Source organism: Boleophthalmus pectinirostris, unplaced genomic scaffold, assembly GCF_026225935.1.
Source record: "Boleophthalmus pectinirostris isolate CB_2022bp ecotype Guang Dong unplaced genomic scaffold, ASM2622593v1 HiC_scaffold_8, whole genome shotgun sequence".
Lineage (NCBI taxonomy): Eukaryota > Metazoa > Chordata > Actinopteri > Gobiiformes > Gobiidae > Boleophthalmus > Boleophthalmus pectinirostris.
This window is the reverse complement of record NW_026571515.1, coordinates 18,336,752-18,364,047: the sequence shown is the minus strand read 5'-3', so window position 1 is coordinate 18,364,047 and position 27,296 is coordinate 18,336,752. Positions and strand designations below refer to the sequence as shown.

Genomic DNA, 27,296 nt, shown 5'->3' with positions numbered 1-27,296 from the left:
GTTTAGTCCTTACCAAGTCCTTAACGGTGGAGCCTATAGTTAAACTGAAATGCCTGCACGTACCCGTATCTTATAACAAGTTAACTCTCGACCAGACTGAAGCATCATAATCAGTGGGTGGCCAAACTAACATGTGCCTGAGGAGCTGCTACTACCACATCATTTGTCAACCCATATACTTCCATGAGTCAACCCACAGACGCACTCTCTCATTCAGCTCTCAGCAGGACTCCAGGGGGCGCTGTGATGAGGGCCTGGAGTGTAATTATGTCCTCACTGTGGAATAACACTCCCTGGATGCTGACTTGGCATTCCTACAGTGTCAGAAACTACATTAATATAATTGATTTGCTGGTTCATGTCATAGTTCTCTTGGTTTTTCACGTGGGAATTTGTCTAGCTGAAAATAAAGACAGGGTTTGTGTGGATGTTGGATATTTTTATGTAGTTATGAGTCTGGAAAGTCCTCTTTAGTGACTTCGGGTTATGTAAAATCTCCCTTGTTGGTTTTGGAATTTATTGTAGTATCATCATTACTTCCTCTTTAGATTAGGAACCACATATTAATAGTGAAGCAATACTAAAATGCATAATCACTTACACTGCATTACATCAGGCATGTCAAACTTAAATTCAGAGAGGGCCAAAATTAAAAACTGGGACTAAGTTGTAGCCCAAACTAAATATTTATTGAAAAAGTTCAACAACATCTGCATGTTTTCTCTTCTTTCAAGAACCCTTTCTCATTAAAATAAATGTTAAATAATAGTTTTGCTTAAACATTGAATCCAGAACAAGCATAATATAAAATAATAAAAAAAATTTAAATAAATAATGTCTCTATAGCCTATCTGTACCCGGTGGACCAGCTCCAATATTTGACATGATCTTGCGGGCCAAATATAATTATATCGCAAGCCAACTTTGGCCCCTGGGCCTGAGTTTGACGTGTCTGCATTACGTCTTCTTTAGTTTTAAGCCATTAACTATTTTCTTCACATTCAAGTAGTGGGGATTACAATAGATGTTTCTGTTCATACACTAGGCATTAGGGATGTAACAGTAACCGAAATATCGTCAAAGTTCTCACAATAATGTCGTGGACCATCACAATATATTGAATTACAAGTCCCTTTGCTTAAATTAAGAGTTATGGTGCAACAACAGCTAAAAAAAGCCCCCCAAAAACCCAGAGGGAACTACATAGATGATGATCCTTTGTTCCATTTCAACGTAGACTACACAAAGAAATAACAGTTGTAAGCACTTAGTTTTTTGGATTAAGTCTTGTCAAGGCATTTTAAGAGGAAAAGTAGCATATTAACAGTTTATTAACAGCCTCCACAAGATATCGCAATCAATATCGTACCTTGAGGTTCAAACCGTGACGATATTGTATCCTGAGACTTGGATGTCATCACACCCCTACTAGGCATTAGTAAGTGTTTGATAAATATTACCACGTAGTTAGAGATGAATATGTGGTCACTAGTCACTAAACTAAAGTGTCACAATTTAAACATATTTAAAGCCACAGTTTTGAGCCACATGTTATTTTTTCTTCCTCATTTTGGTTCCTCATTTTCCCTTGTGGATCAATAAAGTTTGTCTAAAGTCTAAACGCCTTTGGCTATAATATTCCACATGCAACCTCAAAGTTAAAGTTTTGAATTCTGTTTGTAAGAGTGGAGTACTGCCAAAGCCCTTTTATTTGTAGCCTAATTTGAAACTTCTGTACTATTTAATAATTTACTAAATAATTAAGCAACTCAATAGCTGTGCCTGATCCCGTGAACGCGTCCTGGAAGTGCTGAGTGGACGTGGACAGCTGTTCGGAATACAGATTACTGCACTCTAGCGGTGACATTTACGACGGTCCGTGAACTCATCGCTGCGGGAGTCAGTGAAGGAGGCGTGACGTCATGGCACGGTGCCACAGTCCTCCGTGTTCAGCAGAGAGAAGTTTGTGTTGCGTCGACCAACTCTTTTACGCGCCGCTCCGGAGGGCTACCACGACACTTTTCAACCAGAGCAATTAGAGATTATGTTGTATCAGTTTTATCAGTAATCATATTCTAGACAAATTGACGTTTATTTTCGTTATTCATTAAGCGGGTTGCTCATCCGCTTTTTCTTTATTCTATCCGGCTCGAAGTGGTTGATGCGTGGTTGCCAAAGCGTAATCGTCATGACTCTATAGTAGTTCTAATTTGATCTTTATCCTCTGACATTTTTCGCATGAAGTTGTCTCGTATGAACCGATGCGAAGTAGCGGAGAGGGGTCGGGGGCAGAGCCGGGCTTCACCATGAGGATGCCCAGGGGAGGACTCCTGTTCCTGGCCACGCTCCTCGGCTCGCTCTGTCTGCTCGTCCTCTACTTCCAGAGCGTCACCAAACCAGGTACGTCCGTTTGACCGTAGTTATTGCGCAGTTTGTGCCTCGTGCGTTTCGGTTTCACGCAGTGTCCAGAAAGAGGCAAAGTTGGCTGTAGTTGTGGATGCAGTTTTGGATGAAGAGTTGGAGTCTCTGTATTTTGTGTTCACTGGCAACGCGAAGGTTAAAATGATTGAAAGTGCCCAGTTACTTTTGATTGGCAAGCACTACAAAAATAGAGCGTGGTGGTCTATTTAAATCAGCTCAGATCATGCTTTGATTGAAAAGATAGTTATATTATGAAGGAATTATTAAACCTAATTGAGAATGACATATTTAAACCTTTTACTGAGTGGTAATTACATTGTTTCGCATAATAAACCGACTTATTACTGTAAAGTTTATGGTGTTCTCTTTAAGTTGTTAGACATTTCCCTCAATTAGACCTACAGCAATAACCTTATAGATTTCAGAGATTGCAAGCTGTGTATGTAGATGACATTTAGCATCTCAAAAAGCAGCTCTTGTGGCGTGCTCCCTGCAGTCCCCAGTACGCCATTTCCAAAGTAGGTCTTCCATAAATAACATAATAACACAAAACTTGCGTCTCATTATACTGTTGATTGCAATCTTGGCAGTTTGCATAAGTGTTTCCCTATTTACTTTTACCTCACCATCTTGCTAGACAAATGGCTCTGGCTCTCATTCACCCTTTCAGCTGTTACAAATTAGGCTTATGTTGAAGTTGCAGTCTTTTCTAAAGCTACATGCAGTAATGCTCAGACACATGCTGGGTGTTTAAAAAGACTCTTAAGACAGATTTTCCGCTGTGGCTAATACAAACAATTATCTTAGTTTAACAACCATGCAGCATGGGCCTTTAAAACTATAATTATGCCAGACTGCGTGTTAGGGTTAGTGACCTGGACACCTGTATGGCCCTATGCCCTTTGTGAAATGCTAGAAACATAATGAAAAGTGAATGAAATGTAGTATGAATGCGCTCACTGTGGCCTGGAATGTTTTCAGAAGCCCCCTCCTTTTCCCCCTCCTCCTCCTCTCCTCCTCCTCCTCCTCCTCCTCCTCTCCTATATAGACCCCCTGCATTCCTCTGGGCTCCCGCTCCTCACCTCTCTCCCCCCCCTCCCTCACTTTCTCCTGTCCCTTTGTTTGGGAGCTGGAGTTTGGACGCTGAAAGACAGATTGGTCCTCGGAGAGAACCCAATTCAGGAGGGAGTGGAGCAGGGTGATTGATTTGTACTCGGTGGGAATGTTAAAAGAAGCAAAACATAAGCAAAGGAAGCCATAATGTTCTTGTGGATTACAGTAGCAGAGTGGTTTTTAAAACGTCCCCTGTTGTGTGATTTTGTGAGCAATATACAGTGTGCAAGAATTTTCCTGTGTTGATGTTTTTGACAACAGTACCTCTTGCTGTTTTGCCTCTCTGTGTCATGTTTTTGTGCAGAATAGGATTGTCAAAACTATAGAAAATCTGTTACTAATCTGTACTAAAACTGTTATAGAAACAACATACTGATTTGAGCAGGTATTGATACTTAAAATCACATTCACAGCAGAAATATGAACCTTTCCTGAATGATCACAGCTGTATGAGGTCAAGTATAAGAGCACATAGACAATTTTACCCCCATGGACCACTGTGGAACCTACCTGGACCACTGAGGGATTACACAGATATAAAACCACATGGTAATATAAAGGAAAGTACTATTATTTAATCTTGAAAATGACATTCTTTGGTCTAAATAAAGTGTGTCTTTTTATCATTGTGGTATCAGAATCAGTATCAGGTCTGTTCCTTATTATCAAAATTGAGTTTGAACTTTTAGTATCCTGAAAACACTACTTGGTATCCATAACTGTGACAGAAAAAGGACTTTTCTATTACTTCAGTTCAGGAAATTATAATAAGCATGTTTATTATCTTATGCAGACTTAAAATGCAAAGTTTGTGTCAAATAAACTAATAACACAAGATTTCATGCAATTAACACTATCAGAATCTGATATTATCTCTAGCATGTGGTTTGGCTTCAGCTGCAATATCTTTAGCGGAACTTATTGACGTTTCTAGAAGAACTGTAGCACATTGCCATTATTTATAGTATTGCTCATATAGAGTGTAACTTTTAAAGGTCCAATATTATGCAAAATTGACTCTTGAGCTTTAAGCCAGATTAGAATGTTGGAATGAACTTGTGTTTTGTTTCATTCACACATGTTTGAGTAAGCCTTTATAATTAGTTTGTCTACATCTCCACAGCTCAAAATGTTCTGTACTTTTCAAGTTGACGGCTACATTTTGTTCAACCGAGATTGGCTATTCCAAGGCTGAAATCATCCAAATGATTCTCGTGAAGGCGTATGGAGTTTAAAAACACGGTGACCACATGGCTTTACAAGGTGGAAGTGTTTTCTGTGTGAGAGGTATGTTTTTGATGAGGAAACAACATTATAACAGATCTGAAAATAGCATGTGGGCCTTTAAGCAATCATCATTCATGGTTACACCCTCATTGCTGTATGGCTATATTTAAAATGCAAAGTAGATCATGACAAAGGATTCCTCTAAAACCATTTGTATTTCTGATGTGGGCATGTAATATGATGGGCTGATGATTGGTGAGATATTCTAGCAACAAAGCACTATCTAAATTGCATCATGAAACCAATACTTGCCACAAACAAAAACCACATGTTCTTTTGATTTTAATATAAGACTTTAAAGTTCGTCACACTTTTGCAACACCTGCTATATACACACCCAATGGAGAAATAGTTACAGTAAATTATGCCTGTCACAGTAATTACTATAGTGACTTATTGTTCAAGTATTGTGGGAAATTTGTTATTTTGTGGCTACATGATAAGATCTGAGCCGTAAAAGGTTGATTTTACAACTTCTGTGACTCATAGATGCAGATACTCCTTAAAGCACTATGTAACTTTTCGGTCAGGGGCTTGTCACTTTCTTGTTTCTATGGAAATGTCATTGATCATCAGATCGACATTACATTTATTAATTGACAGGTGGTTTTATAGCTCAAAAAAACATAGAAAAACAGGCATTCTGACGCAAATTTAGCTCTCCACAGATATGACTATTAACTTGTCCTTGTTTAGTCTCTATTATGCTAGAAAAGTTTAATGACATACTGCGGTAGCCAGGCTGGTGCCACCTAGTGCCTCCGCTTAATTTCATTTCTCTCTAGCGTCTAGGTCAGGAATTGGAATACACTAGATGGTTCGCAAAAACCCCGGAAGTGCGAGTCCATGCACCAGCCAATCAGTGAAGAGCCATACATTCTGTGTTGCCAACGATCAAGGATTTAAAGTCGAAACAAAGAGAATGTTTAGTGAATTTTATCAAGGGGAAAGACGTTATTGCCTTTCTTCCTACGGGATTTGGGGAAAGCTTAATATACCATTTAGCCCCTTTAGCGGTGCATTACATACGTCACGACCAAATAGCAGCGATTGGTTAAAAAAAAAAAAGTACCCGCCTACTGTCAAGCGAACGAATCATAATGCTGCGAGTTCAGACGGTTTCCACGAAGTGAAACCAACAATGCACAATACACAATGCAACTTTAAAGTGTTTGATTCGGCTATTTATGGAGCTCAAGTCTTTTTGTTTACAGTATTGTTGATTTAGAATAGTTTTTTTTTTTTTTTTTTTTAAATCTGCTCTTGGGTTATTGCGTTAGTGGCGTAACATTATCATCTATATTTACTTCAGCAACATATCGTGCTTAAATCTCATAGTTCTAACTAGGAATGTAACGTTATCTAATATGTCGTTAAGATATTTTCACGATATATGTGTAGGTTAACAGAAGTCTGAATATGCTACTTTTCTGTCATAATGCAAATAATTAAGATGTAAAAATATTTAATAACAGTTTTTTTCATTATGCAGATTGGACTGAAAGAGAGCAAAGGATCATGGTCTGTGTAGTTCTGTCTGTTTTTTTGTTAGCTGTTGTTTGACCATAGCAATACATTTAAGCAAAGAAACTTCTAATTCAATATATTGTTATGGTCCACAATATTACTTTTTGATGATATCACGATCTTGTTACATCCCTAGTTCTGACCCTCTCTCTGGCTTTCCACACACTCTGAACACACTTGGCTCGTCCCCCTGACCTTCACTCCACCCTGCAGTTTAATAGCCCTGGCCTCCCGCTGCCTGTCTTGTCTTGCCTGTTGGCCTCTGTTACAGTTTTACCAGCAGCAGCCAGCAGACCACATGAAAAGATCAGCAGTGCCACATTAAAGACAGCTAATTCACAGGATGCCAACAAAGCATCAGGCTCGTGTAACTGCCAACTAACTGGTCAAAGGGCTTCTTCCAGTCATACACTTATTTATTTGATTATATTATTATCACCTTTGAAAACCAGCCAGGTGTTATTACTGCTGGTCAACAAGAAAACCACAGTGGATATTGGTATTCTGTGCTGTCAAGTTTTGTTTTACATAGTCACAGCTTGAACCAATGCATGAACAATAGCTGCAAGCCTCTAACTCAGTGTTAATTTGGCCAAAACTAGCAATTCCTTTTGCCAGACAGGAGCATCTGTTCACCTGCTTTACATGTTTGGAATCAGATAAACAAATTCTAAGTTTAAAACTGAAGACAGACTGAACTCCTATGAAGAGTATTTAAAAAAATCATGAATCCTCTCTCCATTATTTTATTGTGTACATGTTGTCAAATATATTCACCAGTAAAGAGTTCCTGGTACAGTTTTCAGAGCAGAGCATGACAGTATGAGCAGTGTTTGTCAGTGAGGTCTTATTTACTTTTCCAAAGATGTCTAATTTATGGTCTCAGTTGGACTGATCTAATGCTCAGGCTGAGAGAGGCCCACAGGCACAGGCAGGGCTCTGTGTGTCACATGGAACCAACAGAACGATGGCTTTCATATCTGCACATCTGTGGCAAATCCTCTCAATATCAGACCCTGTCCTCCACTGTGAAGAATGCCGTGTGAAAAGAGCCTACAGCACGGGGCTGGTCTAATGTTCAGAATCTATGAATCTCCTGCAGTCACATTTGCGGCACAGAGCGCCAAGTAGGAAAAGGTTCCGGGTTCGACTCCCAGGCCTTCTGGTCTTTCTGTGGAGAGTATATTTCTCCCTATGTCTGGGTGGGTTTCCTCAGAGCCCGCCGGTTTCTCCCATCAAGCCAAAACATGCACCAGAGGTACAATCCTCCAGTTAAAGTAGTCCAAGACCAAGTCCAAGATCTGGAGATGGTACCTGAGCACTGTACTACAGCAGCTCACTGCCCCAGAGGCATTCAAGGACAGCTCATATTTACATATTGAAATTCCCTCACAGAGGATTAATAGTATCTTAATTCAGGAGTGGCAGATTTATTTTTTCCTGAGGACCATATTGAAATCCATGTGGTGGAAGGCAGTACCAATGGTTTCATTGGTGAGATTTCTTCTCATAAACAGATTTCTGTAAAATCAGGCTACTGTAATCTAGTACTCTGCTATAATAATTATGATTAAAACAGATGTGACACAAAATGCACAGGTCTGGTTTAACTGGCATTTCTCTAGGGCACATCACATTGAAACTATGCTTTGAAACCAAATTCAATACAATGGTCCATTTACCACTTTCAAGTTATTTTGCTGCCAGTTTTATAATGTAAAGCCTGTATTTGACACTTCATTAGGTCTGTTATGTTTTTCTTGTGATAAAATTCCTTTCTGCTTTGATGGCAGTCTGTTACGCCACACACGCACGTTTACACTGGCCTCAAATCCTTGCCCACCACACTATCTACTTTCCTCCCAGTCAAAGCCATTTGTCCTAATTAAGTACACTGTTACTCCCATTGGACAGGAAGCTTGGAGCATATTATTGTGCTCTCCCATTCGCTCACTTCCTGTACCACCACCCTGCACCAGGAAACACCCGCAGCCTCTCATTAGAAAACCATTATAACAATCAGAAGGATCTACGTACACGGTCATTCAATATCTATACAAAATCTAAATATACAAGCCATTTTCCTATTCTTTTATCTATTTAAAGTAACAAGAAATAACATAATAACAAAACTATGAATATCTAACACAGATACTAAAAGTCAAGTCTGGAGCCTTCAGCCCAGTCACACATAAGCTGACACATAGACCCACAGACTACATAAAAAAATGGACTAAGGGTTTCGGATGTCACCCATAGCGTTTGGCTCCATTCAAAAAGCTCACGAGGCGAGCAGTTATAGGAGCGAATGTGGAGCCATGTTTAGAAATTTATTTTCAGACAAAATAATGAAAAAAACAAAGCAACAGAATCATGTAGAATGGATTAATACGAACATTTTAAGACCAAAATGACAAGGCCCTGGATTAATGTTTTCTGAGCACGTTCCTTCTTTTAAATAAATACATAAATAAAATAAGTGGCAGTTGTAAATACTACCAAGTTGGAACTTTATAAATTCAGGATTTGGAACTGAGACACGACAAATATCCATAACAGAACTGCACTCACCCCACAGCCATGACGAGTTCCTCTACAAAAAATCGATCAGGAGACATGCTACTTGGGTCACGCTTCCCTGAACTCGTGAAGATGTGATCAGAGCTATTATCCGCTCTACTCTTCCAACTCAATAGCCCACTGTAAATGCCTTCTTCTGCTCTTTGCCCTTTCTAAAGAACAATCTATTCTTCTGTCTTTTCGCCATTAACTGTTCTGTAGTTCAAGCTCATCCTGGGAGCTCCTTATCTTCTGTAGCTCCAATTCTGCAGATATGAAGGCGAATGATCTGGAAGGTTCATGTAGGGGTTAGGTCTGAAGGGTTCATCTCTCTCTGCGTAAATCATAATAATAATTAGGGCTGAATCATCTATCATTTTGAACCGAAAATCACAATCTCAAACAACACGTTTTTGGGAGTGTCAAAGCCTCGTTTTTTTGCAGTGCCCCTACAGCCCAATTTTAAGGGCGAAGTTTAGTTCTGCATCAACGCAATGAACACTGTCACCTTGTCGCTGTCATTTTTGATTTATGGGTCTGTGTTGAGGTCTATGCACCGCACAGTAATTCACCACCACAACACGAGAAGACTTTAAAGATTTAAACCTAAACCTGGCGTTCATGTAAAGTTTAACATGAACCATCTCCAACGCGATAGAAGCACAGGACAGACTCACCATCAGCAGCACATCCTCTGTCACAGAAATAACACTCATATTCCACTGAGTTGTGTCCTTTAGTCTGACAGAAGCTGACGCATCTGGGCGCAAGGAGTGAGCTGTTTTTTTCAGCGCTTATAGTTTATGCAAATGAGTCATGTGGTTTTAAGTTTTGTTTCTGTAAAACGTAAACAAATCCAGCGTCCAACGTCAAATCGTTTGTGCGGGACTCTGGTATGATGTAAGTTTTTGTGATGTTTGCATATGTTCACGTGCACTAAAACTTGATTTGAAAAAAATCGTGGATGAAATCGAAATCGCAATATCTGCTAGAAAAATCGCTATTAATTTTTTTCTTAAAATCATTCAGTAATAATAATCTTAATTTATGTGACATCTTTAAAAAATAGGGCTTACAGAGTGATTCACAACAAACAAAAAACACAGTACACACCCAGAAGATAAAATACAAAACATAGAATATACATAGAAAAGATACACATATAACTAGAAAAGCACTCAGAGAGCGCAGACCTCCGCCAAGGACTACCCCCATTTTTTATATAAATTGCGATAAAATGAGTCTTCTGGATCAGATCTGGATCAGCCTTTGGAATATGAAAGAGGATCCCATTGTCCATCCCTGAGTCAAATTTCATGGGGTTTGGTCAATAATTAACCGAGATATTGAGAAACAAAATTTTTGGCCCCATTTACCACAATGTTAACTAAAATTTCAAAGTGATCCAGAATCCAGGATTTCTTCCGGATCACCCCCAAAATGAAATCAGTTCTTCCTTTTCACATTTCCAACAAATTCTGAAAATTTCATCAAAATCGGTCCATAACTTTTTGAGTTATGTTGCTAACAGACAAAAACAAACAAACAAACAGACAAACGCCGGCAAAAACATAACCTCGTTGGTGGAGGTAAAAATAGAGACGTTTCATAAAAATAACAGTGGGCTTTTAAAAGTGATTTAAAAGATTATACTGATGGTACTTGCCTCATCTCCTCAGGCAGGTCATTCCAAAGCCGAGGAGCATGAGAAATACAATACACAACATATATTTTACAACATTTGTAAACATGTTTGTATTATTATTTATTTCCATAATAATTGCATGTAAAATATATTAAGGTCTACTCTGATAAGAAGCTGTAGCACGAGACCCAACACACGTGTAATGCAAGAATCTGTACAGCGCCGTAGCTACATGTTCAGACTTCTCTGTACTATAGGTTCCACTCATCATTTATCTTTCTCTCCTGACTAAAAATGCCCCTCCAGCCAACGTAATGAACATTTTTGTACATGAAGTGGAAATCTGCCTTGACATTTGTTACTTTAACACAGAAGAACTGGTAGTGAGTGTGGCATGTTTGCTTACAGTAGCAACAAAAGGAAGTGTCATGGCTCAGCATGTATTTTAGAGCTCGTGGGGGGCGGGGAGTGAACTGGTCAGCGTTTATAATGAAAGGTGACAGAAACAGCATGAAGTTAGTGTGAAGTTTTATTCAAGCATGTCAAATAAAGCATACTTCTTAGAGAAAACCCAGGGCTTTCATCACTATTTTGAATGTAGGCAAACACGATGAGACCCTCGTGAGGAGATGCTGCTGACATTCACAGAACATATTTGGCTTTATGCCACTGGCTGGGACAAAGCAGGCTTTTGTTTTGGTGCTGTAATTTCACATCATTTAACAGTTCATATCTGGGCTTTACAATGAATAAAGCACAGACCAAAGAGGAGCCCTTTGAAGTAAGAGTCTAAACGTTGTGCAGCTTTACTACATAGTGTGTCCTTATGCCATTACGTCCTTATGGTTTTCATTTTAGACATGTCTTTAAAATGGTGTAAGAATTAGCATTATGATCATATTAAAGCATGAGGGGTATGAGCATACAGTGATCTAACTAGTCTGTCTGACTGGTCATTTTGAAAATGCCAGTTTTTGTTGGATTTTTCCCAAAAATATCTAACACATATTTCTAACAATTGGTGATAAAATGTTACATACATTGCCTATAAATATAGTGTCAGTATGCACTTTGTATGCCTTTAGTCTTTTACTTTCTTCCACTGTACCAAGCAATTGTACCTTGTGTACAGTGTTTGGGATAAGGCACCCACCAGTTCATTATGTCTAATTACTGCCATGCAGTTAAAGGCCTCATTTAAACCTCTGTCTGTCATCAGGGCCTCTCTCTCACTTCTGTCTGCACTCATGTCTGAACACAGGGCTACACACTGACACATGTCTACAGCTCTGACTCAGCTGCTACTGTCTGACTCCCCTGATGGACCACACTGCACCTCCGGCCACGACCGTCTGGGTGTCTGTGAGGAAGTGGACATTAGCTTGGAAAAGCACTGTCATATTATGTTCAACACAATTTTGTAATGCTCTTTGGAAAAGAAATACTACCCATGTTGTCAGCTTTGGCACTTTGGCTAATGCACCATTGTATTTGGGACTGTACATAATCACAGGAATCACAGTTATATATAGTTATAGTAAAGTGGCCTGAAAGGTACAAGATGACCTGTTATGGTGACTCCTCAGTTTGTTTAACATGAATCAAAGAGGAAACATGATGTTACTTTAGGGCTGGGTACCCTCAGTTCTTTTTTTAAATTGTTGAATAATACTGAAGTTTACCACTGCTACCTGCATGGTACTTTTTGGTAACTATCCTATTCTTGTTAATCTTTATCATTACAGTTTTGACAAAACAAAACTGTAATGTTAATAAAGAGTTTTCTATTGTGCTCCCAAGCATTAAAATTTACAAAATAAAACTTGTAGTATTTTTTCCCATTAATCCATACCAATGTTTTTCTGTACCAGTCTGTACCCAAACCTTTTAATTTCTCATTTTACTGGTACCTTCAAATTATACCTAACTCTACTTTCCCCTGACAAAAGATAACGTTAGAGTTCTGTATTGAAGATGAAGAATCGAGTAAATGTCTGTCTGCGTTGTCTTTATTTAGCTGTGTTCATCTGAAAGGTGTTAATCCAGTGAATCCCTGTGTGTGATTCAGATTAAAAGGGTGCGTATGTCTCACTGTCATCAGCGGTTGTGAGGTTGCCACATCTTGTTCTTGTAATTAGCAGCATATGCAGCAGGCACTTATCTCAGATCATGTGGCTAATACTAACGCCTCCTCATCTCACTGAGCTACATCCTGTTACTACAGGCTAGTCTCTTTATCTCTTCCTGTCTTTAACTGTTTACACACGCTGTGTCCTTTTCTTTTGGATTCACTTTCTGTTGTATTAGAAAATGGGCTGAAAATGGACTCCTATCAAAGTGAATGACAAAATATTTCACACTGATTTGACCCGATTTTTAAACAATGGTCTCAAATCTCTTGTGAGGAAAATTGAGGAAACACCAAGAGCCTAAACTATAAACTATTGGAAACCTTTTATTTCAGTGGCGACTCTGATGTGTAAAGAGACGATACTGCTGCTGCAAACTGCAAGTGTTTTCTAACGTAATACATTTGTCTGCTATTTGTCCTGACGTCTGTAGTGTTGATTTTTTCAGAGTTTTGAGATGCTTATGTTGCTGTCAGTGATCGAGTCAGACTGGTCCATACTTTGCTGACTGAATGTGATTGTTGTGCCATCCTCATTCACACAGAGAAAAGTCATTTAGTTTGTGTACAACATTATGGCACAGTTCTCTTGTACATTTGTGCATGTTTTCACGTGCTGACACTGAGTAAATTGTGTCACTTCCTGTGAGTAACAGAACATGTGGTTTTCTGGTCTCTGTGATGGAACACAGATACGCAAGTTCTTTTATTATTTTCTGTCATACTCAAATATAACAGCTCATTTCTATGGGAAAACACTGTGCTTCTCATCTTCAGTGTCTCCGTCTTCTATACACTATACTATATACAGTATTTTTCGGACTATAAGTCACTCCGGAGTATAAGTCACACCAGTCAAAGAATGTGTGATGAAGAAGAAAAAAACATATATAATTTGCACTTTTTGGGGGAAATTTGTTTTATAAAATAAGAGACCAGGAACCAACTTTTCATCTTGACAGGCAAGTTAAAGTAATAACAATAGATTAGAGAACAACAGGGGGAATAGGCATGTGGTATGTTAACATAACATATGAACAGTTATTCAGATAATTAGAGCATAAACAACAGAACATAACAAGTTTACCAAACTCTCGATCTCACTCCAAATCACTAAATCCATTGAATTCTTCATCCTTGGTGTCATTTCTGAGCAACATCACGACCTCCGGAGGTAAACCATAGATCCATGAGGTAAACAGAGCGTTCCTTTCTCTTCTGCGTATCTGTCATCAGACTCAGCATCAGTTCCAGTTAGAATTATTCCAGCCTTTCTGAATCGTGACAGGATGGTTACGGTTGTCACTGAAGTCCAGGCTTTGTCGATGCATCCAATGACTTCCAGGAAAGTTGCATGGTGCACTCGGACGGTTGCCGTGAAACTCTGTTCTCCATCCCCACCTTTCACCAGTCCCTCACAAGTTTCTCGTTCACTCGAATCTTTCTTTCTGCTGCTTGATTACCGTTTTCTGCTGCATATTTCACTACTTGCAGCAGGACAGCAGTTTATTATGCAGGAGATATGTGCAGTAGAGGATGAAGTAACAGCAGTATGCAGCAGTACATTTGTAGTAGATACTGACACACAAGCCTAGAGCGCCCTCTCAAGGCTGTCAGTGTGAAAATTATAATATATAAGTTGCACCGGAGTATAAGTTGCAGGACCACCCAAACTATGAAAAAAAAGTGCGACTTATAGTCCGAAAAATATGGTATGCATACGTATGTTGCTTACATACTTAAAGTGGTATTAAACACCTAAACTCTGCCCACAACCACAGTCCAGTTGGGCAACTGTTAAAGTTGGCAGTATCGGAAGGATTAAAAGTATCTGGAGGACTAAAGGGGAGAGTGAGGGAGGAGAAGGGGCTGGGTCTTTCTTTTATATTTTATTACATATGTTTATTTTATTTTGCCTTGCACATTTACATTTATATAATTACATCTTATTTCTCACCTGGCTCTTGCTATCTTTTTTACTACTTATTTAGAATTTATTTACCATTTATATTTTTGCTCGTTGTTATTATATTATATTGTGATGTGTGAGCTACTGCGTCCAAATAATTTCCCTTGTGGATCAATAAAGTTTGTCTAAGTCTGGAGCGCTAAACGGGCGGGGAGACGGAGTCTGAAGGACTAAAGGGGAGATTGTGGGAGGAGGAGGGATTGGGTCTGGAGGACTTAAGGGGAGAGTGCGTGGCATGAGGGGCACATTCTGGAGGATTAAAGGGGAGAGTGATGGGTTGACAATTCAGAGAACTACACATATCAATCTGGTGTTAGTCAGGTAAAGTTTGCTCCAATACAAAAAAAAAAAAAAAGGACAAACATATGAATATAAGAGCATGTTATTACAAAAAAACCAAGTGACTCTACACCTCTGCTAAACATTGGCCAAGAGAAGCCACAGAACCCATGCCAGTAGAACATCCGTTAGTGGTGGAAGCCTCTTTGAGTCTGAGGAGTAAATCCCTGTTTGATGCTCTGTTTGGGTTTATAAACCAACTGTGCACGCAACTTTACACAAATACAGACCACCCACATCCTCGTGCACTTTTATCCACGTTTGCAGTATTCACAATCACGCCACAGGTAGCTTCAAAAGTCGTTTCTCAATTTTTCTCCAAATTACATTAAAATGAACTAAGCCTGCTTTCTTGCATGACCTCATGCTTCCTGTAGAGGCTTTACAGAGTTTGCTTTGGGCTTTCAGCCGGCAAATACAGTTGTGTTTATCATGGTCTTAGATTCCCCATTCATTATTTTCCATTGAACCAAGAATGCCTTTTAAGCCAGATATGTGTCTATAGTTTGGGTCGGCTGTAGTTTGATGTCTCTGGCACCAGAAAGAAAAGAAAAAAAGAAAAAATAATAAGTACATGAAAGAAATAAATGCACATTTTTACATTAGTGTGGTACTTGTACTCCATACAGTCAGATACTTTTTAAATTACCTTGACAATTGCGTATGGCAGTAATTGAATGAGGAAGTATGATGAGAAACGTATACTAAAGAGAGATGATCAGTATTTTTATCTTTTGCTAAAATACATCATGTTGGTTCAGTGTGTAACTTACTCTATTCACGCTTATGTCACAAACCAGGAAGACGTCTGGAAAGATGCGATTACAACTTCTGGTGTAGTTACTGACACTGGGTTCGCCGACCGACTGTGATCAAACCAGTTGAAGTAAATGTGATCATAATCAACGGTAAAATGAAGACTGCATACATATGTGCTGTTTAATATCATCTTGAGTTTGGCGCCCTCATCTCTTCTAATCTCATGTACCCAGTGCGCTCGGAGTTGTGTGTCAGTGGGGAAATGATGAAAACTGAGATATGGTTGGAATTATTGATTAGCCGAACATAATGGAACGCTACACTGACATGAAGATGAAGAAAAATGGGCCATTTTCTCATTTTTCCTAGATTTTGTCAGTTACTACTGCGAATAGAGCCTGACGGAAGTTGTAATCTCATCTTTCTAAACGTCTACATTTTCAACGTGTGTTAAAAAAAAGTCTGTTATAGCTCAAGACTATTTTCAAACATCTCAAGAAAGCTCCAATTTTGTCTTGATTATGATCAAATAAGTTTAATACGGAGTACTATCTGGATATTGCTTCTTTTGACAACATAAATAATACCTTTTAATTAATTACAGATTGAAAAGAAACTGAAATGGATCATTCTGAGGGAGTTGGAGACTTTGCCTTGTCATGTTTGGGCACCGCAGACAGAAGACAGTACTGGTTTTGCTTAGTCACCAGTACTGCGTGTGCTTGTTCCTCCATTTTGTGCCTGGATTATTCCTAATTAAAGGAGGCAGATGTGGTTCAGAGTTTGATTACTAACATTTTGATAAACTAATGTTCTATTGCTGCCCAAAGGGGTTGGGCACGTCAATGTTATAATTATCATAAACCTTGCACTTCATATTGCAGTGAGTAATGCAACCACCAGAAGAGTCACAAATATAACTGTGGAAGGGCTTTATTGTGTCATTTTTAAAAGTTTAACATTTTATTCAATTGAGAGTAAGTAAGGCATCAGTGTTTTCCCACAAATCTTTAGGTTGCTGGTTCAAACTCTATTGTTTCTCTATGCAAGACACTCCCAGGGCTGCAGTTGTTGGTTGATTATTCGGTTGAGCGTGTCTTTGTTGACTTGGACAAATCATTTATTTAGATTATAAGGAATTATTTGCACATCAGAAGAAAGGAGTAGGTAGAGAGTGGGAGTGAATCCAGTGTTTAATCTGCCTTTTCCATATAAATACACCTTTTCCTAGTTCTTTCCAGCTGTTTTTGCATGTACTCAAATCAAATACAGTCTTAGTGTGGTCGGATCGGACCAGAGACATAGAGATAATAGTTTGAGAGCTTTTGGCACGCCCCCTTTAAGACGACTAATCGATTAGTAGGACATGTCTTTAGTTGACCAAAAATGTATTTTGTTGATGATAGCCCTACAACTGGCACAGTGCAGTTTATGTAGTTACAATTGGAAGGGCATGCGGTCACAGTGTGGCCAGTTCACCGCCCACGCCTGACACAAAATATAAAGGCAATGGAATAAAAGTCTTACACAAAGGCTGTCTACTGTGATGCATTTCCTGCTTGTTTGTTTTATGTAAATCTGCAGACACCGTCATGTCTGGATCACATACTTCAGGCTGTACCCTTTGGCCTGGCCTTTTACTGCTATGATATGCTTTCCATATGAGTCAAACGTGTGCTCCCACATTCTATAAGCGTCATTTGGAGGCTGGACAGATCATGGACATTCCCATCAGCTCCCTCCCCTTTTCTCCTTCCATGTGGAAGATAAAGACAGCTGGAGGTGCATTTCCTGGTACCAGATATTTTCAAAAGGGTCAGGGGAGTGATGGAGCGGTGCTGTGTAACATGAGAACAGATGTGCTCAGGGACTTAGGTAGGAGGGCAACTGTGGAATATCTCATGCATGCTGGAATTAGAAGCAAATAATTAAGTTACTTTGGTGGGATACACATTGAAAAGTAAATCAGTTAGCAAGTAGGTTATATTTAGTTACTGAAGGTAAGTTAGGTACAGGTATTTCTGAAATTGTACAAGTATATGTTCCATGAAAAGTGTGAGCTCATAGCAGCAGAAATTGTGAAGAGACAGCCTTTACATTTGGTCCAAGGCAAGGCACAAAAGCTCATCTTAGGATGCACCGAGGTGACACTTCATTCATGGCATTAAGAGTGGGCTCTGGTCTCTGCTGACAGCTCATAGTGCTCATTGTAACCAGTGTTCCATATGGAGAAGCATACATTTGGTGTCACAGTCACTGAAGCCTCTGGAGTTTGTGAGCAGTCCCAGATAGAGCTGAGCAGGAACACAGTGTTCTTATGGAGTCTATAATGAGAGGAGGAGGGCCGTCAGACTGAGAGGCAGGGCAGACTCGGAAAGTTGGCGCTCACTTCACTCGCCTATAACTCTGTACGGTCATCTTTACAGTGTAATTTAAGCTGCACACAAAACACATGACACATAGTAAAATGTGTTTCTCATTCTGACCATTCTGTGGACTTCCTGAGGACAAAATGGATCCCTAAATCATGAGCCTGCATACACTCAGACAGGCCTGCTGAACGTTAATGTCACATCTTATCTTATCTTGTCCCATCTGAACCCTTTTCTCTTCTCCTACAGATGCTGGTGTTAAAACCAACAAAAGGCTTGCGGGGAAAAGCCGAAGGAGTCCACTCCAGACTCTGTACAATGGAGATCAGGTGAGTTATTTATACATACACACTTAAGTAACAAAAACACAATATGTTCTTGTTTCATATTACCATAAATATGACAACAGTAATGAGTGTGTGCTCCTGCGTGTTTGAGCAAGTTGTGGGATTTCCGATAATAGGTAACAGTTGTTAGTCATTAAAAAAAAAAAAACTGTCTCATTGAAGTTATTAAAATGTTCTTTGTTGTTGTTTGTTGTTGAAGTTTGTTTTTTTTAATCATTTGTTTTTCATGTCATAGAGCACAGTCAAACCAAACTATAATACCTGCAATTGTATGTAGTATGTAATTGATTATAATCAGATTGTAATTGTAATGTTTAATTTCTTGCCTGTGCCTGATTTTATGATGTATTTTTACAAAGATAAATGCATTGTATGAGACATGCTGCTAAATAAGTAACAACTAATACAGATGCTAGGTCCGCTTTTTGTCCAATCAGGAACATTATTGCTAAGAATCATGGGAAACCAACTGCCTGACACTTTCCCAGACACTTGGTGGCGCATTCATAAAAGTGACAGAAGAAACCTAATACTAAACAGAGACTATGGAACTTTAAGGAAACAAGTGCACTAGCCTTGACAGTTTTTTCTGTCATGATGCAATCTCAGTGCATCAGCAGAAAATGGGTGGACTTAAGAGTACAAACTAAAACATGTTCCTAATTCATGGTTTGCAGTACTGAGTGTACTGTTTGCAGTACTGAATTGTGTTACTTAAATAAAATTACAGATCCAGGGGCAAAAGATTACTCAAGTAAAAGTAAAAGTATCACATGAAAAAATCTATTTAAGTATAACTATATTGAAGCACTTGTTAAAAAATTTACTTTAAAAGTAAAAAGTAAAAGTATTTTGTAGATATTTTTTAGAACAGTTAAAGCATTAAATGTAGAGATATTGATAAAGATCTTATTTTAAGTGATTCATTTTATTTCTTACTTTTTTCTGTTTTTCGGTTTGCATGTTAACACAAATTAAAAATAAATCTCAGTCTTTTCTGTAGGTCCCAAACCATACAGAAAAGTACCTGTTTTTTTTTTGTTTTTTTTGTCCAGATATAAAATGTCCTTGAGTAGAAAGTTGGGATACATGGTCTCAAATGTAATGAAGTAACAATAAAAGTATCCCCTGTTTGTTTCTGTGGAGATGTCATTTCTCTGCCTGGAATGTTCCATAGTATGACATTAAACAGCTCTACCTTACATTTATTCAATTACAGCTGGTTATAGCTTTAAAATACTTAGAAAAACAGGTATGGTGACTGTGAGTGGGGTTGCCTCTCCACAGATCTGACCTGTAACTTGGTCTGGTTTGGTCTCTACATGAAATGCACTGTGTAAATTTTCTTGTGGAGGGTCCGCCAAATCCTTTTTTTCTAAGGAGATGTTATTGCTTTGTCTGTTATGTTTCACAGTATGGCATTAAACCTTTCTATCATCATGTAGAGACCAAACCAGACCAAGTTACAAGTCAGATATGTGGAGAGGCGACCCCACTCACTATCATCATGCCTGTTTTTCTAGGTATTTTCAAGCTATAAATTTAGCTGTAATTGAATAAATGTAAGTTAGAGCTGTTTAACTAAAGTACCGACACCTAAAAACTGTACTTTCACTTTTGTACTTCATTACTTTCCACCACTGATGATTTGGAATCAGGTGCAGGCCCTTCACCAGAGTCTGTATAGTCCAGATAATGAATGCTTTATGTTAGCCGAGATGAAATGTATGTGATCTCATTCTTGTGTTTATACTGCTCTTAACACGCCGTCTGTGATTATGCATATGTAATTTCCTGTCATCTGCCTCATATTTAAATATAGATTTATTTTAGCACGACTTTAGCTAATTCGAGTACACAGTGAATGGGACAGGAAGTGTGGATCTGCAGTTTTTGAAGAAACCGAAACTAGCAAGTGGTCTCCGTGAACAGGGCTTATAGTCTAGACCAGGGGTGTCAAACTCATTTTCGTCTGGGGGCCGTATCCAACCTACTTTCATCCAAAGGGGCCGGATCAAAAAACTCATGGCATATAAACCCCAAAAACAATAAGTTCAAATATTTGTGCAGAGAAACGCAAATCTATTACACTTTTTTTTTTTTATTGATGAACTCTTTCTTTTACAAAATATTATAATTTTATGAACAACCTGAAACTTGAAGAAATTTCAACACAATGTTTTAACATGAACTTGTATGTAAATAGGAATAAGTAAATTTTTCTTGGAAAATCCTGCACTCGGCTCCACTTTTCTCAAGCACAGAGACGCTGGAGACGCTGCTGTGATAAACACCGCAGAAAATGACCAATATTTTAATTGAAAATATAATTAAAATATTTTAGTAGAAAATCAGCCAAGGGCCACATTCAAGGTCTTGGAGGGCTGGATCTGGCCCCCGGGCCTTATGTTTGACACCTGTGGTCTAGATAATGAATTGTTTATCACTGCAATATTTGTGATCTCATATTTTGTTTATACTGCCTGCTTTTTCCCTGTGTAGTCGGAGATGCTGACTGCTCAAAGGTCTCTCCAAGGGCGTCGGGAGCTTCTGGAGCAGGCGTGTCTGAGCCATACCAAAAAACGGCGCGTGCTCTCCCCCGGCGATCTCAAACACCTCATTGTGGATGACAAACACAGCCTTATATACTGCTATGTACCCAAGGTGAGTTCAGGCCAGGTGAACGTTTGGGCTCTTCCAAAACCAGCCAATGCAAACGCGGTTTCCATGGATATAGAACAAATATGTTGGCTTAATGGCTTTTCTATAAGGCTCCTTAAATATCTGTCCGGAAATAGCTGTCATCAAGGAGTGGTGAAGGTTCGTAGAAAGTTGAAATAGGAGAACTGCGCATCAAGACTCCCTATGTGAAGTAATGTTTGGTACTATATGAACTAACTGTATCATGAAAACTGTATTGCCTTTGTCAGTGAACAAAACTCACAACCTTGGAATGTGGAACTTAAAACTTACATCATCTGCAAATCGTTGGTCAGAGTCATAGAGCAAATGACCCAAATCATTTCTCCATCATACATCACTGAGCTGCTCATTGCTCAGTCAGTGTTTGGAAAGATCTGCTAAAGTCATATTTCATAAAATGGCTGTTTATGTATTCCTAATGACAATTTTTAAGTGTGTATACCATTGTATAAAATTATGAGGGACAGTAGAGTAAACCAGCTTCTCAGGGTGTTCAAGTATTTTCCTTGTTGTTATGGCCAATAACATAAGATTTTTTCAATATCGACAGCAATAGTTAAACATCACAAATTGGAGCAAAGATGTAGTTATTTTCATAAATTAACCTTTCCCTTTTGTACATAATAGTTAGAAGATATGGCTATATGAAAATGGATGTGACATGTGTGTATTTCAAATATCAAATAGGTTCAGACAAAATCTTATGAGATAAAAGATTATGCACACATGAGGAAAATTATCTTGTGAGATTTATTCTCCATGTCTTTACTCTTGAACTGAACAAAAAGAGTTAAGCCCTGGTGAGTTACATCTGTTGAGACAAAGGCGGTGCTACAATGACAGTAAAATATAAAATAAATAAAAAATGGTGAGGCCAAAATTATGAACAGATTATGATTGTGGTTCTAATCTCATACCTTATCATGTTTTATGGGAGCTTTATCTCATCTCACGGCCTCTGAGGCCCCATCCACACTAGTACGTATTTGAGTCGTTTTTGTTGTGGATGCAGTGTTTGCCCACACTCATCCGATGGAAAACGGCTCCAGAGACGGAACAATCTTGTACCGCCAACTCCCATGAATTCATCTGAGTATGGATCTGATCCAGCACAGTGTGGACACCTGAAAACGTTGATACGCTGACGTAGGAGCTCTAGTTGCATCCTTATTGGACCATGTCACTGTGACTTGTGCCTTCCTGATTCGCTGGGTTCGTGACATCAGTCATGTGACGCTATTGCGGAAAACAGTTTAAACAATCCAATCTTAAAATCCAGTGTTACGATCAGTAACAACTGAACCTCGTGGTCGGTCCACAAAAAGACTTTTCAAGCTTGCTATCTTCCTTGGCTCGAAATCGGCTACTGAAACTTCAGACACGGTGCTCCACTCCCTTGTTTTTACCCCCCAGGAGATGTTGTAACGCCAGCTTAGTCATGTGACTAGCATTTCAGGCTGTTTTATGTTACTGTGTGGATAGGGAAGGCTTTGATTGCAGACACAGAAATGACGAGTCTGGATGCAAACCTTTTCCGATCCAGTAATATGGTGATTTGTTTCAGTGTTAATGTAACCTGATTCTCCCCGTGTCCCCAACCCACCCCTACAGCTTCTCTAACATGTGTTTCTGCTCCTCTACAGGTTGCGTGCACAAACTGGAAGCGTGTCTTGATGGTCCTGAGCAGTAATGGCCTCTACACAGACCCTCTGTCCATCCCGGCCAGCGAAGCCCACGTGCCCGGAAACCTTCGCCGCATGTCCGATCTCAGCGTCTCCGAGATCAACCAGCGCCTCCGCTCCTACCTCAAATTCCTGTTCGTGCGTGAGCCTTTCGAGCGCCTGGTGTCCGCCTACCGCAACAAGTTCACCCGCAGTTACAACACAGCTTTCCACAAACGCTACGGCACCAAAATCATCCGCCGCCACAGACCCAACCCCAAACCCGAAGCTCTGGAGAAGGGGAATGACGTTTCGTTTTTAGAGTTTGTGCAGTATCTCGTGGACCCAAGAACGCAGAGGGAGGACTCTTTTAATGAGCACTGGGAGCGGGTGCACTCTCTTTGCCACCCATGTTTGATTCACTATGATGTGGTAGGAAAGTACGAGACTTTAGAGCCAGATGCCCAGGCTGTGTTAAAACTGGTGGGAGTTGATCAGACAATCCAATTCCCCACTTCCCAAAAGAGCACCATAACTGATGGAAACATGGCTGCCGGATTCTTCCAGCACATCAACCCCTTCTACCAAAAGAAACTCTTTAACCTGTATCGCATGGACTATCTCCTTTTTAATTACTCCACTCCCGGGTATCTCAGAACTAGATGAGGGAGAAAACATGAACATGATGGATTCAAATGTTGCACTATTTTTGTTGTCACAGACTTTTTATCTGCTGTTACAGACTGATCTTCTTTTAGTGGAGCCATTTTTAAAAAAGATGTTGGTCAAATGCAGTAACAGGGTTTTAAAACTGCAAGTGTGATGTACTTTGTGTTATGTTTTTGCATCATTTTCTTTTCTCGTTTTACCGTGGGACACAGCATTCACACACTTTGTTGCTTAAATGTGTATGTCTTAATCAGCGGTGGAAGAAGTACTCGATTTAGTTACTCAAGTACAAGTACAGATCCAGGGACAAATGATTACATGAAAAAGCATCACATGAAAAATCTACTTAAGTAAAAGTATTGAAGTACGTGTTCAAAAATGTACTTAAAGAGTAAACAGTAAGTATTTTGAAGAGATTTTTAGAACAATTAAAGCATAAAATGTAGAGATTTTGATAAAGAATTCAGCTGATTTTAAGTATTTTTTGTGTACTTGCTCAAAGTTGGAAGTAAAAAATCTAAAAATAAGTAATAAAATAAGTCTCAGTTTTGTCTGCAGGTCTCAAACCTTAAAGTACTTTTTACTTTTTAGTCCAGATATAACATATAGTGGAGTAGAAAGTACAACATGCTCTCAAATGTAGTAAAGTAAAAGTACAAACGTTTCCAAATGACAGATACATAGAAATTGTACTTATTTTGTGCTTTTACTTTTGTACTTCATTACTTTCCACCACTGATCTTAATTTATATACAGTTCAGATGTAGATTGTTAGACATTTATTCTGAGGTTAGCCTTTGCGTACCTCTTCAAGCACAATTTGTTTGCTGTGGATGTGATAATTTCTCTTGTACCATTTTACTCACAAGCTAAAATTACAGCAAAATGTGTCACTTGTTAACACCCAGAAAAGGGCTGGGCATGAAACTGAATGAAATATTTTCCATAATTGGTATTCACGTAATTTATGCTAATCACGCAAGGAAGCCGTAATAATAAACATAACATTTATTAATAGCGTGCTGGAAATTCCCCCTGCATAGACCTCTGATGAAGAAAACATAGACTAAAAACTATACTGAAACTAATTTATGCCACTGACGCAATCCCCCTCAAGCAGAGTTACTCCCTAAATATTCTGAATGCACAATATTGTTAAAAAAGCATGAGCTGTAGTCAATAAATAACCGAATGAAACAGTAAAAGTATTTGCTTTCTCCAGATATCAGTATCGTTTCGATGTTTCGATGGAAATTTTTCAAATATTTGGTAATTGATGAGCAAAAACATGACTTTATTAAATTCATTTCGTTATCGTTTTTACATAAATGAAAAGTTAATTTGTAAACGTCACTGTAACTCAACATAAATTTGGTTTTTGCCTTGATTTTAAAAGCTTAATGAGTATCTGCAAATATCAGTTATTGGCATCAGCTCAAAAAATCCATATCATATCATTTGTACTTCTAAAGAAACACAATACAATGAATGGTCTGAAAGAATGAGAGTTAGACCTGACTTTCCCTTCTCCACCTTTGTGCTTTGTACCATTGTATTTTCTGAGACGGGGAAAGAGTAGTCTAAAGAGGACTTCGGACAGTAGAGTTGAAAACAGATATCTGCTCTCAATGTGGCGCTCTGTTGTGGTGAGGAGAGAGCTCAACTGTTATTGCGAGTGGAACAAACAAACTAACAAAAGTCCCTGGCAAGTTGTGAAATACAGTGTTACCGCGAAGCGATTTGAGACTCCAAACTTCTACCATAGCCCAGCCCTGTCCTGCAGGTTCACACATTTGTTTGATTTTAAATGTCATGTCTTGTTTTTCACATTGCATTTTCATTTGATTTTGCGTTAAAGGCGCATTGTGTAACTTTTCTGGTGGTGGGTCCGTCACCCGCTTGTTTCTTTAGGTCATTGCTCTGCCCGGAATGTTCCAAAGTATGATATTAAACAGCACTGCCTTACATTTATTACATTACATGGTTTTGTAGCTCTATAAACTGGCATTCTGATTGTGAGATGGATCGCCTCTCCACAGATCTGACGTGTAACTTGGTCTGGTTTGGTCTCCATGAAGATAGAAATGTTTAATGCCATAGATGAAGAATCCGTGCATCATTCGTTCATTCATTTTTCAATATAAAACTGAAAGTAAGAAAACTAAACTAAACTAAACAAAAACAATGGTTTTCTTCATTATTTGCCTCCAAACCCAAAGTCCTGGTTTAGTCCTGCTTTAGTCCTGGTTTAGTCCTGGTTTAGTCTTGGTTTAGTCTTGGTTTAATCCTGGTTCAGTCATTATGCAACACAAAAGTCCAGCATCACACTTTAAGTCACGTAAACGGTATCCAATTTTTTCCATTATTTGTTTAAAAACTAAATCGAAAACTAAAAAAAAAGTTTCCATTTTTTCATTTTGGTTTTGGAGACAAATAATGAATTTTATATTGAAAAACAAATGAACGAATGATACGCGGATTATGAAGCAATAACAGCTCCATGGAGAAAAGCATTTGACGAAACCTCCATCACAAAAGTTACACAATGCGCCTTTAAATCTCATGTCTTGTTTTCATATTGATTTTCATTTAATTTTGCCTTTCCTAAGCAGTGCCCACTACAGTTTTTTGTTCTTTTTTTTGCCCAGAGACACTCGAAGCCTTAACAAAGTGCCAGAGAAGCAGGCTCTTCTCTTGTGAACGCACAGGTGAATGTCTAGACTGTGAATACTACCACATCTCACCATCTTTACTGTCTCCTATTTATGTATGTCATGTTGTGGCGAGTATCTGAGTATTTATTTGTATGGGCTTGTTGTCAATCAGATGAGGGAGGAATATTTGTTTGTGAGACCTGTTTTTGTCTTTTGCAGATTGTAACAAATACCACACAAGTCCATGGGTTTGCTGTAGGGCTGCACGGTATGAGAAAAAGATGCGGTGTTTGATCATTGTTTTGTATTGCAATAACTATATTTGTCTGTTTTACTTTCACAAAAACAACAAGTACATTTCTGTACAATGGAGAACTTTGCGATATTGATTATAGTGTCAGTCGATAATGCAGTTTCAATACTTTTGCAATATCTTGTGTGGCCCTAGTCTGCTGTTTCTGTATGTGATTTTCAATAGAATATTTTATACATTACCTGCAGTTTTGTCTCTAATTTCTTATAAGCACCCACACAGTAAATCTGAGTGAAATGGAGAACTTTGAGATATTGATTAATACATCAACCAATAATGCTGTTTCAAGTATGTTTGCAATATATTGTGTAGCTCTAGTCTGCTGTTTCTGGATGTGATTTTCAGTTGAATATTTTATACATAACCGTCAGTTTTTTGTGTAATTTCTCATAAGCACCCACAGAGTAAGTTTCTCTAAAATGCAGAACTCAACACTGATTCTTGCTTCATCGATTCATGAGTCAGCCAGTAATGCAGTTTAATCTTTTTTGCAATATATTGTGTAACTGTAGTCTGCCTACCTGACCAGCCAGTACCACACGCTTTGACAAAACTTCACAAAATGGATCTGGAGCCTCATCCTGTCTCCCCAATTTCAGAGAACAGGTAAGATTAACTAATCAAAGAGAAGCGTGTTCGTCCATGTCAGAAACAAATATGCTTACACATAAAAAAGGAGAAAAATCGACATAAAAGACGAAGAAAAAGTGCAGAAATAGAGACTTTTAGAACAATTAAAGCATAAACTGTAGAGATTTTGATAAAAAATTCTGCTGATTTTAAGAAATTCAATTGGTTTCTTAATTTTTCTAACTGTATTTGTGTTTTTG

At 38.7% G+C, this 27,296-nt stretch overlaps 1 protein-coding gene across 1 annotated transcript; it reads left to right on the top strand.

The window, feature by feature from the left end:
* The first annotated feature begins 1,930 nt into the window (after positions 1 to 1,930).
* Positions 1,931 to 26,647, top strand: LOC110157995 (carbohydrate sulfotransferase 11-like). Its single transcript, XM_020922411.2, has 4 exons — positions 1,931 to 2,400; positions 18,369 to 18,448; positions 20,969 to 21,130; positions 22,813 to 26,647. The coding sequence occupies exons 1-4, from the start codon at positions 2,262 to 2,264 to the stop codon at positions 23,494 to 23,496; spliced, it is 1,065 nt and encodes a 354-aa protein (XP_020778070.1). The 5' UTR covers positions 1,931 to 2,261; the 3' UTR covers positions 23,497 to 26,647.
* The last annotated feature ends 649 nt before the right edge of the window (positions 26,648 to 27,296 follow it).